The following is a 14,721-nucleotide window of genomic DNA, read 5'->3' as shown; positions in this document are numbered from 1 at the left end:
CGATCCCAATACGAAGTTCGCGAACATCAGGGATATCCATCGGGCTCAAATCGAAGCGGGTGAAAAGGAGGTTATCACGGCTGAATCCAGCGACTCTGAATGCCCTAGTGAGGCTGGCAGCTGTATTGTAGTGGGTGTGGTTGAGGATCAATAGTTAATAGTAATGAGGAGGTTGGGTTGTGATCCCATCGTTTTTGTGGTGCCAGAAACAGGGGGGTGCCAGGAAGTGGGTATGTTGACTTACTGCAAAAGCAGCTCTACGAGGAAGAACTCTGCCGTTTGCGGGAATGTAGATCTCTCGCTGTTTTTCAAGACCAGCTAGAAACACTCAAAGAGGATCGGGGAGCTCTCCAATTCGAAGGATCATGGAAGTTTCTCCAAACCGTGGTCAAGCGGCTTAGCCCTATAGTAGCAGCTGTTGAGTACGTTGCCCCTAGTCTAGGCATTCCTTCATGCATGTGGGGGGCCATGATTCTACTTCTTGATGTTAGTTATCCCTTGGTTTTCATTGCGTCTGAATGAACGACATTGCTAAAGTGGTATCATCTAGGCCGTGAGCTTGAGAAAGCAATATTTGGACACCGTTCTCGGGTACTACGATGGCTTAATTTCGATTCTGCCATGCCGAGAAAATCTCAAGTCGATAATGGCAGATAATCCAGAGCTTGAAGGGGTTGTGTTGAATTTCTACAAACACTACCTCGATTGTAGTGGGCAGTTTCTCCAAATGTTCTCTCCAAGACGATCTGTCGCCAAGCGTTAGTAGCACAATGAAGCGAAAAACTGGCACGTATCTGACTCGACATCATTTGACAGGGTTTTACCGGAGGGTTCTTTTTCTTCGTAATCTTTATGGGCTCTCAGATTCCATGAATGCTCTCAAGTCAGCGGCAGAAAAAGCTACAAAAGCATACCGAATCACCTCGGAGCAACAACGTCAAAATATTATACAAGAGGATCTGAATCAGATCAAATCAGCCGTCGAACAAATGAACCGAGATCCACCCCAAGAGTCTCTCAGCCGGCTTGCGTATGTTCGATCTAGCAGCTTCAGGCATACACTCCCCCCCAGCGGCATCACATTTACTGGGCGATCGGCAGAGTTGAAAGCACTACATACCTACCTTGGTCCTCTTACTGAATCAGACCATGACCAAACTCCTGGTCTGCGTTCTGTCGTTTTATGGGGCCTTGGTGGGATGGGCAAATCGCAGCTCGCATTAGCCTACGCCCATCAGCATAAATCTTCATACAAGGCTTGTTTCTGGATACAATGTGAAGATTTGGTCAACATATGCAATGGATTCATGAAGATTGCGAGAAAACTCGGTTATGAGCCTGCGGGCTTAGAGGCAGACGTACTAAGCGTCAAAAACTGGCTGGAGAACGAAGGTACTCGCGCAACAGGTTCCAAATATCCCGTACTTTCATTTTCAATACTCGCGCTAATATCTAGTCTTTTCGGGGCAGGAAAACAGTGGCTTCTTGTGTTAGACGGTGCGGACATGGGGCCAACCCCTGAGTTTCTCCAGCAGTACTGGCCATCGGGAGACGAGGGCTCCGTTCTTGTGACAAGCCAAGATAAACAATGGCAGATTTCCGACTATGTCCGCCACAACCTTGAAGTTTCCAGTCTATCTGAAGATGATGGACTTCAGTACATTAATCAGTTTATGAGGAATCACGGAAGGAGTGTTGGACCAAGAGAGGCGGCGACGATTCTTGCAGAGTCAGGCAGGCTGCCCCTGGCATTACATCAAATGCTTTCCTTCATGGTGACCGAGAGCCTTAGTGCAGCAGAGTTTTTGGACCAATTTATGAATAGCAGATCGGTGGATGACTGGGACATGTCGACATCGCGCAATCTGGCAACTTTTCTCAACCTCGCCTTCAAGAACCTCAACGATCCGACGAAGAAGGCACTCGAGAATTTATCGTTACTCGATGTCAATCGAATTCCTGGTTTCCTGGTGAAGAAAACAAAAGAACTCTTGGCTAGGTAAGTCAGCACCTGGATTAAGGCACAGAACCCTTGAAATAACTCAAGGAGCCGTCTAACTTACAACAGCGATGGCGCACAATTCAATCATTTGACTCGATACTCCCTCATAAACAAATCAAAAGATGATGGCGATTTCTACGAGATGCATCCGCAGGTCAAGAGACAAGTCATCCTGCGTATGCCCCCAGAACACCTGAAAGAAAGGGCACAGTGGGTTACCGGCCAACTTCGAGAGTATTTCCCTCGGCAGTCAGTCTTTGGCGCTGAACTAGACGACACAAATCCAAATTGCCCATCATTGATAGCACATGTACTAGCTTTTAAGACGACCATAAATCGTTACAACTGCGATATTCAAGATATCGAGAACCTTGCTAGCTTGTATCTAGATGGCGGCATCTACTCTTGGGCCCGTGGGCTACTCGAGGTCGGACGAGACCTCACCGACGCAGCAAGGACGCTGTGCGGAACAGGCAAAGTTTCTCTGTTCACCAAAGCACAGATATTCTCCTTCCATGCTTCCATCATCTCCGACAGTGGGAGACTCAGGGAGGGCCTCCGCGAATTCGAGTACGCACTCATCTTCAGCATGCGCTACGTTTCCGAAACGGAGGACTCTGAGCCTTCGGAGCCCCTAGCACTACTTTCAAATGCCTATAACAATGTGGCGGCAGCCCATAACCGCCTCGGCAATTTTGAGGAAGCTTCAAGGTACAACAACCAGGCCTTGAGCTTAAAGATGAGTTTGGAAGAACGCGGTCTTCCTATGTCCCACTCCCTCTGTCTAACATACCAAACGATGGCCTATACAAAAGCACAGCAAGGGGACATTGCGGGTTCAGTTTCGTGCTTTGAGAAAGCCATCGAATACGGCTCTGTGTCTGAAGAATCCATTCCGAGATTGGCATTGGCGCAACATAACTTCGCACATCTTAGGCTATTGGAGGGCAATCTTAAAGATGCCTGTGATCTATTCTTTACAGCTTGGGGAACCAGAGCTGAGAAACATGGCGACCACCCAGATACGGGTATTTCACAACACATGCTAGCTCATTGCTATCATAAATTGGGGGGAAAGGAAAACTTGGAGTTTGCTAGGTTTGCTCTACTCTATTTGAAGCCTCAAACAAGGCAGGCTTGACTGACATCACTCACTAGATCGTTATTGCAACAGGCAGTCGTACTGTTCGAGGAGCGACTTTCGGAACCCGACAATAAGAGATTAGCCTGGTCTCTGTTCAAGCTTGCGCTGGTTCAAAATGAACTTGGAGATCTCAAGGCCGGAGAGAACCGTATAAGGGCAGAGGAACTGTATTTCCAGGAAACGGGACATTCCGAAGTCACATTGACCGAGGATCTACTCAATGATTTAGTGCCATATATCTAACGTACTTTAAGGTAGTTAGGGATAGATGATATCGCGCCCTGCGCCTCCACCCCTTTAAACTTAAGCACGAAAAGAAAGAAAAACTCGGCACAATTGCGTATATATCGAAAAATCATACATCACTATTGCAAGATTTGCTTGACAGATGATGTCGCTATATAAAGTGTCGCCGATTTACCTTCATTGTCGTCTGAATACGTTACTCTTCTTCTTTTCTCGAGAAAGTAGAAAATTATGCACAGAATCCATGTTGATCTACGAGTCAAGCAGTGGAAACGCGTTTTCTCAGCTGCATGCACCGTGAAAACCGGGGGAGGGGGGACGTCATAGGATTCCGGCGAAGCCCAGAGCCTACATGAACTCAACCCATCCCATGTCACTGATACCCGGCTTGATTTCCTCTGCAATTCAAAAGTCATTGACACCCTCCTTCCTCTTTCAGCAACACACCCGCATAAAGTCTAGTTGCTGCCACACCTGCTGCAGAGTCCCTTAGACCCGATAGTAGCCTCGCTAAGCCTCAATGTACAGGGTCATTTGGACTCCCAATACATTTCATTCCGAAGTGCACGCTGGAACTTTCTGAAGACCCTTCGCTTCTCCCTCCTACTTAAGAATGGTATCTTTTCGAAGACAGAATTCGGCAGCAACCGCCCAGTCTCTCAAAATTCGTTCGCAGTTCGTTCCGCAGGAGCACCTATCTATTTCCGTGAAATGGATACACAGGAAGACCATAAAACACTAGGGAAGATCGGATACCTGAAGCGGCTTGAACTCTATGGAACAGAAAAGCCGTATCAAATAACGGTCCGCCCGAAGTATGTCCAAGACTCGGACGCGCAGAAGACAAACATTGTTATCGATCCACAGGTCGTCAAGATTACTGATATCATTAATCGACGGGGTGAATTTAGCACGGATATTCAGGGTTTCGAGCTCGCCACTTTTCCCAGTTCATTATCCTCTGATGAACTCCAGGACTTAGACGAGATTGAGTCTCGTTACTATGCCGAAGCCAAGGAATTTCTCATGCGAAGATATAATGCTCACAGAGTGCTCATATTCGATACGACGGTATGCTCAGTCTGTCGTTCATCCAAGATATCAAGTGTAACGCAATATAGATTAGACGCTCGAAACCAGGTCGCAACACGGACACTACCCTCCTCAAGAACCAACAGATTCTAGGGCCATCCATTGACTGTCATGTCGGTAAGTCACCCTAGACTGTCTCCCAAACCTGCTCGAAAGATCTGACTTTAACGACATGACTCTTCGTAGATCAAAGCCCCAGTAGCGTTCGCAAGAGAGTGAGGAAGAACTTTCCTAATGACGCAGACCAGCTATTGGCTCAGCGCGTGCAAGTAGTCAAGTAAGCTGATCTAGACCAGCCCGCGTCTTTAGATCTGACAGACCCTATCACAGCATATGGCGAGCTCTCCGCTTCCCATGTCAAATCCGTCCTTTGGGCTTGTGCGACTACAGATCGACCAGACCTGGAGACTATACACCAGCTGATCTTGTCTCATCCGTTTGGGAAGGCGAGACATTGCAAATTTACCACAACCCTAACCACGAGTGGTGGTTCGCCAGCAAGATGGAAGCGGACGACGTGCTTCTCATCAAAATGTTTGACTCTGAGGGAGAAAGGGAGGGTAACGAAACGGCCATGTGTGAGTACCTTCTAGAATTCTTCTTTTCCATGAGTCAAGTTCTGCTTCTGGTATCGAGTCTTGCGGTCTTACCTAGCATGCACGTGGTTCGATATTTTCTAACAAGCACGCTTCGCAGGTACACCTCATTGCTCTTTCGACTGGGAAGACGCCCCTGAGGGATCGCATGGGCGAGAGAGCATGGAAATCAGAGCAATTATATTTTCTGAACTCTAGGAAGCTTGAGACTTTCAACTTTGGGTAATAATAGAAAGCTCCACACTCATTTGATTGAAACGAATTCACTGTGCAATTTCCAGAAGACTTTATGATATTAATGAGAGTTTTTATATCTTCCCCCTTTCCGCTGCTATCAAGTCATAACAATCTTCTTGGACAACACATGTATTAGAGTAAAGAGTGTTTCTCCATGAAAGAATGTCACGGATAAATTTCATTCCTATCAATATGCGACACGTCCTCGAACCAAGCTTCGTATGGTGCTGAGTATCTAATTTGATTAATCATTGATGGGATGCAGGGTAAGGTGTTAAAACTCACTTGAATCAGCCGGCCTTGTTGACGAAGTCATCGTCGTCGTCTTCATCATCGTCGTCGTCCTCATCAGGATTGGGCTGCTTCGGCTTCGCAGCATTACTCTCCTTCTTGGCGGCTATCTCCGCAGCCTTCCGACGAGCTTCGAGCTCATCCTTTACCCATTTCTTCCACGGCTGAGATCTCTGATCTTCATTTGGGTTGCTAGATACCATGTTGCGTGATGATGTTGAAATATTCAAGCTGACAAAGTTTTAGGGGCGAAGTTTTGATGCAAGACCGCGAAACATTGGCGCTTGAGAGTTTCACAGCCTCGAAAACAGGCCCCGAGGCTTAAGTATCCCTCTGTGTGGTATCATGCTCATAAATAGATCAGAATGCCTTGAGAGCTCTCTTCCAGCATCTGGCCAACATCACGCTCCGAGCTGTTTGCCGATGGTATGCGTTAATGCATCCTGCTTTTGCCATCCTTCCGTATGCACGGGAATATGTTGGAACACGTAGCCTGTTGGTTGTGGGTGTTGTGTCACCACACCGCTCGGCGAATCTGACACAAAGCTACATCGAGAAGGTCATCATATAATTTCATCGGGCGCGGGTGAAACAGACCACAGCTATCTTGTATGGCTGTTCTAGGTTCCTGCAGTTGATCTCAATCAACCACACAGTCTCTGATTGGTGAAGCGTAACTGACAGTCTTCTTTCATTGACTGGAGCCCCGCACACCTTTTACGGCAGTAATGTCACACTGTGGATGCGTGTGCCTTCGGGCATTTGGGACAATTTGAGGGGATGGAATATTCGCAGCCTGCCTTGAATGTGCATCAGGACTGAGATATCATAACTGCAGCCAGCTGGTTGTCAGAAACTGTGATCCAAGCCTTGGAATAATTTCGTCTGATTGGATGGCTGACGTACCCGAACTGCATGCTCCTTCCATTGGGGTCAAGTATAGGTACTTTTATGAACACACAGCAATCATTCCTTCCTCTGAAGCCAAGGTATGCACAGGCAGCCACGCAGCCTGATTATCTGGTGCCACCTGCCTGTCTTACAATTCACAACAAATATCCCTGTAAGAGGCAATACCTACCTACCCATCATTGGGACATTCCCCTCCTTCTCACGCAGACAATGATTTTCGACCGCACCAAACGCAAGGTTCTGAGTGGCAATCCCGACCCCGTCCAAATTCTCACCCTCTCCTGATCTTTCGTTAACAAGACTTCTTATGTGTGACCTTTTCGGCCGCCTCTTTCGTCCCCTGCAGGGCTCTACCAGTAGCTACCCTCAGCGAGTTCCCGCAACCATGACCGCGAAAATCGAGGAAGTGATCCGGTCACGTCTTGGCGTAGTGGAGGAAATACTGGAAATCACACATCAGCCTGCTTTGTCGATGGGCGTCATTCATCATGGGAAAGAAGTCTTTAGACACAATCGGGGCATTATCAACAATGAGACTGGCCAAACACCAAACAGCGATACTCTGTACTGCATTGCATCCCTTTCGAAAGCCTTCGTTTCTGCCGCTATAGACATTCTCGTCCAACGTCAGGAGCTGAGTTGGGACACAACAGTGGCCCAAGTTCTTCCAGGGTATGGTCGATATGATCAAGATGCAATGCTCAATGGCATGACGCTTCGAGATATCTGCTCTCATCGGACTGGCCTTCATGGTCTAGACGAAATAATTCAGGGCATGGACGGGCGTATCCTCCTTCCGAAAAGCGAGGTTGTCAATATCGTCAACGCCCTGCCCAAAAAGTTCGGATTTCGGACAGACTTCCACTACAACAACGCCCTATTCGAATTGGCCGGTGCAATAATTGAACGAATTTCTGGATCCCAGACCTGGGGACACTTTCTCAAGGAAGAGCTGTTCGACCCACTAGAGATGAAGCGGACAACGGCCTTTCGCAACGTCCACAAGACCGACGACAACATTGCTACGCCATACATGTGTCTGACAGACGGCTCGCTATGCAAAATAGCACCCACCGAGCTATCTGCGGATTCTATGAACGGTGGCTCTGGAGGACTCCGCAGCTCCGTGAATGATCTGCTCAAGTGGTGTTCCAGCCTGTTGGCATCCTTTGATGAGAAAAGCACCGCCAACCCCATTCGTCACAGATCACCAATCTTTGATCGCGCCAATATGGCCAATCCGAGCTCTGTTGAAGATGGCGACTACTGCACCGGGTGGTGCTATCACCAAACCCCCTCGAAGCTGGGATTAATCTCCCCTAATCGAAGCCTGCTCTCACCAGTTCTCGGGACCAATTCTGAATCCTTACTCGTCTACGGCCACCAAGGCGACGTTCCCGGGTATACGTGTTCCTTGTATCTTATCCCAAAGACTCAGTCTGCTATTGTCGTCCTATCCAACGGTACTGGCCTCTCTGACGCTACCGACTGGATTGCCCAGGATATCCTCCAGGCGATGTACAGCCTGAAGCCAACCGTGGATTTTGTCTTCAATGCGCATCAGGCATCCATTCTATACAAGACCACGTTCAAGAGGCTGTTTCAGTTGCCTCTCGAGGAACATAGAAAGATGGGTACGCCTACTCCGCCCTTGGACGACTTCACTGGGGAGTATGTAATGGAGAACCTGGACATCGCCACTCTCAACATCAAAGCTGGCCCGGAAACCTCATCAACTGGTCTTCGAATGAGAGTCAATGGTCTCGCGGACCAGGAGTACTACTTGTGGCATTATCATGTGGACGTATGGTGTTATCTTCCGGAGAGCGCTGACCAATGTTTGAGACGTGGTCTCGACAGAAGTGACTGGACCTCATACCTTATCTCATTTCAGAGGGATGCAGAAGGTCAAGTCGAGAAGTTGGGATGGGATATGTGTGGTGTGAGTGTTGTTTTCTACAAACGAAAATGAGATTATGGGAGCACTGTTGAATCTTGATGGATGGTGAGAGAATGGAATATGAAGCTGGTGACGGGAAGCAAGGATGAAAAGGCGCAGCAAAGGTCGTAGTTACGTTAATTAACTTCAATTGACAAGACAACCGCCCAAGCCGGGATATCGATCTATAGCTTCTATACACAACTCTCGCCAGAACAACTCCCATGAACCCAAAACGCCATCTAAACCATCTTCTATCCTTTGCTCTGAAATAACCAAGTCTAAATTCGAAGAACAGCAATACCGGAGATAGTGCGATTATCGTCAGAGAAGATCTTCTTCTTCTCAGATCCATCCACATTGCAGCGATAAATGCTGCCGCCAAGATCGCTGAAGTAAACATGTCCGTTCTCCTGGTCCAGCTTGACACCGATCGCCTCATTGAGATGTCTCACCAAGATCTCATACTTCTTGGACCCCTCAGACAGCAACAACAATCCCGTCATAGGATCGATATTCGCCCGGTTGAGCGTGTTGCCCTTGGGAATCTCTCCACGATCAGTCCAGAAAATAGTATGTGTCTCCTCGTCAACCTCCAAGTCGATCGGCTCAGGCAAGTCGCCGAGGAAACACTCGATATCATCTCTCGTCTCAGCCGTCTTGCCGGCCGGCATCTCGATGTTTGCGCAGAAGATGCGGCCCTGTCCGGACTTTGGCGCACCCTTTTGGGTCCAGTAGAACTTGCCCAGCTTTGGCGCGACGGAGATACCGACACACCACGTTTTCAAATCTGAGGCGTCGTTGCCGCCGATGATGAGGGTCTCGAGGTCGCTTCCGTCAAGATTGGAGCGGTAGACTTTCATACCCTCGCGGTCGCAGAAGTAAATCTTCTTCGAGGCCGGTTCGATGACGAGTTGTTTGGGCGTGTTGATGGTACCAGGCTCGAAGAGGGACTTGACGTCTGTGCCATCGATGTTCGAGGAAAGGACGGCGCCGTCTTGCTTGCCTGGTGTGCCCATACAGGTCCAAATCATGCGCTGAGTGTCGTTGGCGTCAATGTCGATGCCGTCGGGGACGTGTTGCCGGTCGACCAGGACGCGCTCTAGTTTGCCCTCCGACGAGAGCTGGAGGACTTGTCCGGAGGCTGAAGCGTCGTTTTCGTTCGCCAAGCCGAGGTCGAGGGCGACGATCTTGGGGAGATGGGGGTAAAGACCACCCTTTGCTGACTTGTTGCCGAGACGGCCCTTGGAGATGTACTCGCGTTGCAGGAAGTCGACTGTGTTCTCGGGAGACAGGCCGCGCTCCTTGACGTAGTGGTCTTCGATGAAAGCGACAGTGTCGAGACCAACCTCTGTTGTTTCCATTAGTCACTCGATCTGTGTCAGACAGATTGATGAATGTTGCTCTTACCGTCCATCATCGTGCAAGGACCCTTGCCGTGCTTGCTGAGCTCGTAAAACAAGGTATCAATCTCCTCGGGGCTCGACACGCCTTCAGCGAGAATCGACAATGTCTCTCTCTTAATCGCAGCCCACAACCGGTTGAAAACAAAGCCGGTAGACTCCTTGCGCGCAGTAAACGGTCTCGTTCCAACCTCCTTCTGCCTCTCCGTCAAGAAGGGGAAGATCTCCGGGTTCGTGAAGCCATCCGTCATCAGCTCGACAACCATGTTGTGTGGGGGCATGTAGTAATGTGTGTTCATGATGCGTGTCTTGGTCTCATCCCCCACTTTGCCGAGCATTTCTGAAGATCTGTACGACGAAGAGTTGCTGGCGAGGATGGCGTCTGCGGGGGCGTGAGCCTCCAAGTCGGCAAAGGTGTCCGTCTTGATTTGGATCCGTTCGGGGACGGCTTCGATTACGAGCCAGGCATTTGCGACGGCGGTTTCGAGATCAGTGAAGACTTGGACGGTCCCAGCGCGCTTGCGGCCTGATGCTGGGTATGTGTCGACATTTTGCTTAACGTAGTCCAGGCAGGGCTGGTGTTGCTTGAGGTCGGGCTCGCGGACCTGGACGTTGTAGCCGCCGGATGCCCATGTGCAGGCTGATATGGTACGTCAGGATATCGTTCAAGAAGTGTGCTCAGGAGTGAACCGAACTTACCAATGCGACGGCCGAGTACGCCGCCTCCCAGCACAGCAACCGGGCGGTCGCCGTAGTTTGATGGTAGTGAAGTCATTGATGTGTTGGAAATATGATAGTTGACGATTAAAGTAAGGGTCTAGGGTCTAATGATGTAAGATCTACAGTACTGAATGACACCTCAGAAAGCCAAGACGGCAGATGAACTTATATATGCATCGAAGACGGGGCTGCAGATCAGTCTAGAAGCTAGAGAAAGCCTCCGTCAAACAATTCGGCGGAGCACATCGTCATTCCCCTGAGCGCTCGCAAGTCGCCGAGGTTGCCGGAGACCCGTCAAGTCGGTCATCGTGGGTCCCGATAACGAGCCTGCAATCCTTAGTAAGTGGTCTTGAGCGGTCTGGTTGGTGGCGCGAAGCAAACAGCAGAGGGATAAACGCATTGACGGCTGTGGGTATGACGCAAGTTTCGATGATGGGCCTTGGACTATGAATCGGGTTTCGGTGCCGATCGCGGGTCGGTGTCGCCGGTACAGGATCCACTTTAATATTGAAAACGTTGATTTCCCATATGGAAGTCAAAAGGCCCGTTGAGGTGTCGAGAACAACCTGGATGATGATGGGACCAAGCTATGATAAGAACAACGTCAATTCCGTCTTATCATAATGAGCGCGAAACAGCGAGATTGAGCTGCTTTACGAGCAGACGCTACCTTTGGTTTGGGAAAAAGAGTTACATCTCAAATCCGTCACCTCGGCACTTGGTGGGGCGGGCCCGTTCTTTTAGTTCCGGCCTCGGCAGCCGCAAGCTTGTAAAGTGGGCCCGTCAGCTCCCGGCCTCGGCAATTCCAAGAATATCTGTCAGGGTCCGCATCGGTCTCGCTCTGGATGGAAGGGGTCTCTCTGAAAGTGCCGTGCGACGTGGGGGCAGTTTGAATTATTTCTGATCAGGTGCGGCCCTTATTCCGTTGCTTGCGGTCTGTCCCGATTCGAAATACATCCCTATCCTCCCCGGATTCCGTTTACTTCGGTGTTCAGCAGCATTTCTGCTTTTGACCTCCACACGGCTTGCCTTCGAATAGACTCAAGACACAGGGAACCTCAAGAGAAGTCATGGTCATCTTGCGCTGTGTCAAGCAATGGCCTGGGCTTAAAGTCACGGTCGACCAATCTTAGCTGCTCATCAAGACATTTCCATCAACCGCAAGAAATCATCATGAATCCAGTTTTCAACGAAAGGCGCAATAAGGAACTCTTGATTTTCACTATAGCGTCATCTTCTGTAGCCAGTGAATACAATGTCTCAACCATTTTCCGCACGCTTCAGTACTCTCAGACTTGCTCATCGTCATCCTTCGCAATAGGTCCCTTGGTGATGGATCCAGTCTCCCCCGCCTCAGCATTGAGCACACGCCGCTTTTCTTCCCTATGCGTGAGCAGGGTGAGCCCACTGGTCCAGACAATCAAGGCAATCGAGCTGGCGATCATGGCCCACATGCCCCTCTGCAGTCCCAAATATCAGCACACGTTTCATTCCCAACAGTCTGGTTCTCGAACCCTCACCGGGCAGAAAAAACAAAAGGGTTACTTACGGTAAACCATGGTGCCATTGAAGCGCCGTAGAAGATGATACTCCACCACGCGTTGACGGCGTTACTGCCCAGATTCATACCCGCGAGAACGACACCACGGAAGATGCCCTCCTCGTACCTCATCGCATCATTGCACCATGCGAAGAACGTTGCCTGGCAAGCATACACAGCACCAGCCCAGTAGTACGCGCCAAACACGACCGATGTCGACGCCGCGCTCGTCGGGTCCCTGGCTGCAACCAGAACCATCGCAGACGTCGCCACACCAGTGATGCCGATGAAGTACGCGACGAGATACCGCTTCCCGCCTAGGAAATCCGTCAAAGTCGCCCAGAAGAGTGTCGAGACGATGCCGACGGCGGGTACGCCGGTGGGATAGTTGTTGAGCTGGGCGACGGTGTACTTATGCGTGGGGTGGCTTTTCATGTACAGACCCAACAGGGAATTTGTGCTAAAGGACTCTGTCTCGCCGGCAATGATCCAAAGCATGACGAAACCCCACCAGTACCACGACGTGAGCACCTTCTTCGCGAAGCGGAACGTCAGCGGCGAGCGCTCCTGGATCTCGGGCACGCGAGACCGCGCCAGGACCTTTTCCTCTTCCGTGAAGTAGAACGCCGTCGTCGTGTGGGGCGTATCGGGGAAGCATACGAAGCCGTAGATCGCGACAGGTACAGTCATCAGTCCGTCAATGATGAAGAGCCAGCGCCAGCCGGAGAGGCCGTGCAGACCGTTCATGCTGCTGTGTATGCCCGTCTGAATGAAGCCGCCGAAGAAGGTGCCCGCGAGGCCGGAGGCCGTGAAGATGCCGCTGCGCTTGCCGAGCTCGCGCTCCGTGTACCACGCGCCGAGGATGTAGTGCGTTCCGACAAAGGTCGAGGCCTCTGCTATGCCTTGGAAGAAGCGGATGGCCATGATGGATTGCGGGCTGTGCACGCTGGCGGTGCACATTGTCAGGCCGCCCCAGATGATCATCATGAGGGGGAACCAGATGCGCGGTTTGACGTAGTGGAGGGACAGGTTGGATGGGATCTGTCCGATAACGTAGCTGGACGGTTTGTCAGTTGTTGTCAAGGAGGAGTGAGAAGTGCAATCCGATGACAAGCTCTAAACTTACCCGACTGTGAAGCATGTATTGATTTCGTTGAGTTGATTCCCCACGAAGCCAAGCTCCTCCTTCATACCGGATACGTATGCATTGTTCAGATTGGTACGGTCAAGCTAAAAGGACCTATTAGAAACTTTGTGCTCATCACGAACACCAGCAGAAATCTGGGAAGAGGCATTGACTCACGTAGTTGACCAGGTAACTCAAGCAACAAAACGTCAAGATGAAGAAGTCAATCTTGGAAACGAGCTTCTTTTCCCCTGGTTGATACTGCACATTCAGATATTGGCGGACTTTCTCGAAAGCCATGTTGGGCAATGGGTTCGGCAAGTGATACTGCAAAGAACCAAGCCTCTGTAAAATCAGCGAATCAACTGATGGATTGCCAATTGAAGGGATGCGGTGACAAGTCGAGCAGCTCAAGCACACCGTTCACCGTGATAGATGCACCCGAACGCTGACCGACGTGAAGTTCTTATGGGAATTGCAACCGTAGACTGTTTGCACCCCCTTGCCAGCAGTTCCCAAGCTGCCAAAGACCTAAGCTTGACACTTATCGCGGGCCGATATCTCCCAAGAGATAAGAAAATGGTCACAGGAATAAAGAGCAGGGATCTTGCGATAGGGCTGGTGTTATTTTTCCCCCGTACGGTAATCGAGACCGGGGGATAATCAGCGTCACAGGAACCGTTTAGGCGTTCTTTGACATCCTGTTTGAGTATGGTTTCTTATCTCAATGGCTTTCGCTGTGTAGGCGATCGGTTTTTACCCGACTCAGTCGAGCTATTGTCGGCTCCCTGTGTTGGTCGGCTCTTGTCGCAAAGCGTTGTGATTCGATGTCCCTGTTGCACTGTGAGCAACCAAGGTGCCGTTATCAAATGCTGGAGATCGCAGGCACCCCGCAACGAACCAGAATGGAACGATAAGCTCACAGCTCTCCCCGGAGACGTCGTCCGATGGTTGTCCGAGAGGTTTAGCCAAAAGCTAGGAGGCTATAGTTCAGCCTCTTCAAAACACGCCGGATACGCCCTGGATGTGGTCGCGATAGTTCAGACGCGACGATGTGGTGTTGCGTAGTGCTTCACGTCGTGGTGGCGAGCGTTTGCGATGGCGGCCGTGAAATTGAATGCGTCGATGGAAAGGCTCGGCGATATCGATTTGAGAGAATTTTACGTAGGGCTAAGGCTCTTTTAGACGCGTCCCACTTTGCTAGAGCGCGTTCTCAATTGACTTTTGAATGCTTGATGAAGAGAAGTTCTAGAATTGAACTCCACCGTCTTATTCGAAAACGCCTTGAGCATCTACGATCGTACATGTACTATCCGTAGGTTTTACCAGTGCTGCGGGAAAAGAAACCCGGCAGCGATCCTCACGGTCACATGGCGTCGTTTATTCCGGTGCGACAGCGGAGCTAGCTCATTAGGTTCAATTTGAAGACACTGGCTGTCTGCGTCATGGACCATAATGAGCAGCACCCGAATC

The 14,721-nt window shown here is 50.2% G+C and overlaps 5 protein-coding genes across 5 annotated transcripts; 3 read left to right on the top strand and 2 right to left on the bottom strand.

The window, feature by feature from the left end:
- Nucleotides 1-727: 727 nt before the first annotated feature.
- On the top strand, nucleotides 728-3,389 carry CTAM01_15567 (tetratricopeptide repeat domain-containing protein; the record flags this gene model as incomplete). The annotated part of the gene is made up of 6 exons (XM_060531564.1): nucleotides 728-758; nucleotides 817-1,392; nucleotides 1,471-1,999; nucleotides 2,069-2,178; nucleotides 2,392-2,770; nucleotides 3,161-3,389. The coding sequence occupies 6 exons, from the start codon at nucleotides 728-730 to the stop codon at nucleotides 3,387-3,389; spliced, it is 1,854 nt and encodes a 617-aa protein (XP_060373881.1).
- A 714-nt stretch (nucleotides 3,390-4,103) lies between these two features.
- Nucleotides 4,104-5,306, top strand: CTAM01_15566 (methyltransferase CmcJ; the record flags this gene model as incomplete). The annotated part of the gene is made up of 5 exons (XM_060531563.1): nucleotides 4,104-4,463; nucleotides 4,514-4,601; nucleotides 4,671-4,761; nucleotides 4,815-5,100; nucleotides 5,169-5,306. 5 exons carry the CDS (start codon nucleotides 4,104-4,106, stop codon nucleotides 5,304-5,306), a joined length of 963 nt encoding a protein of 320 aa, XP_060373880.1.
- A 1,599-nt stretch (nucleotides 5,307-6,905) lies between these two features.
- CTAM01_15565 (uncharacterized protein) lies at nucleotides 6,906-8,492 on the top strand (the record flags this gene model as incomplete). Its single annotated transcript, XM_060531562.1, has 1 exon — nucleotides 6,906-8,492. The coding sequence occupies one exon, from the start codon at nucleotides 6,906-6,908 to the stop codon at nucleotides 8,490-8,492; it is 1,587 nt and encodes a 528-aa protein (XP_060373879.1).
- A 248-nt stretch (nucleotides 8,493-8,740) lies between these two features.
- On the bottom strand, nucleotides 8,741-10,637 carry CTAM01_15564 (3-hydroxyacyl-CoA dehydrogenase; the record flags this gene model as incomplete). Its single annotated transcript, XM_060531561.1, has 3 exons — nucleotides 8,741-9,810; nucleotides 9,870-10,502; nucleotides 10,562-10,637. 3 exons carry the CDS (start codon nucleotides 10,635-10,637, stop codon nucleotides 8,741-8,743), a joined length of 1,779 nt encoding a protein of 592 aa, XP_060373878.1.
- A 1,234-nt stretch (nucleotides 10,638-11,871) lies between these two features.
- On the bottom strand, nucleotides 11,872-13,548 carry CTAM01_15563 (major facilitator superfamily transporter; the record flags this gene model as incomplete). The annotated part of the gene is made up of 4 exons (XM_060531560.1): nucleotides 11,872-12,042; nucleotides 12,132-13,179; nucleotides 13,249-13,352; nucleotides 13,426-13,548. 4 exons carry the CDS (start codon nucleotides 13,546-13,548, stop codon nucleotides 11,872-11,874), a joined length of 1,446 nt encoding a protein of 481 aa, XP_060373877.1.
- Nucleotides 13,549-14,721: the final 1,173 nt, after the last annotated feature.

Source organism: Colletotrichum tamarilloi, assembly GCF_030869305.1.
Source record: "Colletotrichum tamarilloi strain Tom-12 chromosome Unknown Scaffold_167.1, whole genome shotgun sequence".
In the NCBI taxonomy this organism is placed as follows: domain Eukaryota; kingdom Fungi; phylum Ascomycota; class Sordariomycetes; order Glomerellales; family Glomerellaceae; genus Colletotrichum; species Colletotrichum tamarilloi.
Note: the sequence above shows the minus strand (reverse complement) of the source record. Positions and strands in the feature narration are given on the sequence as shown.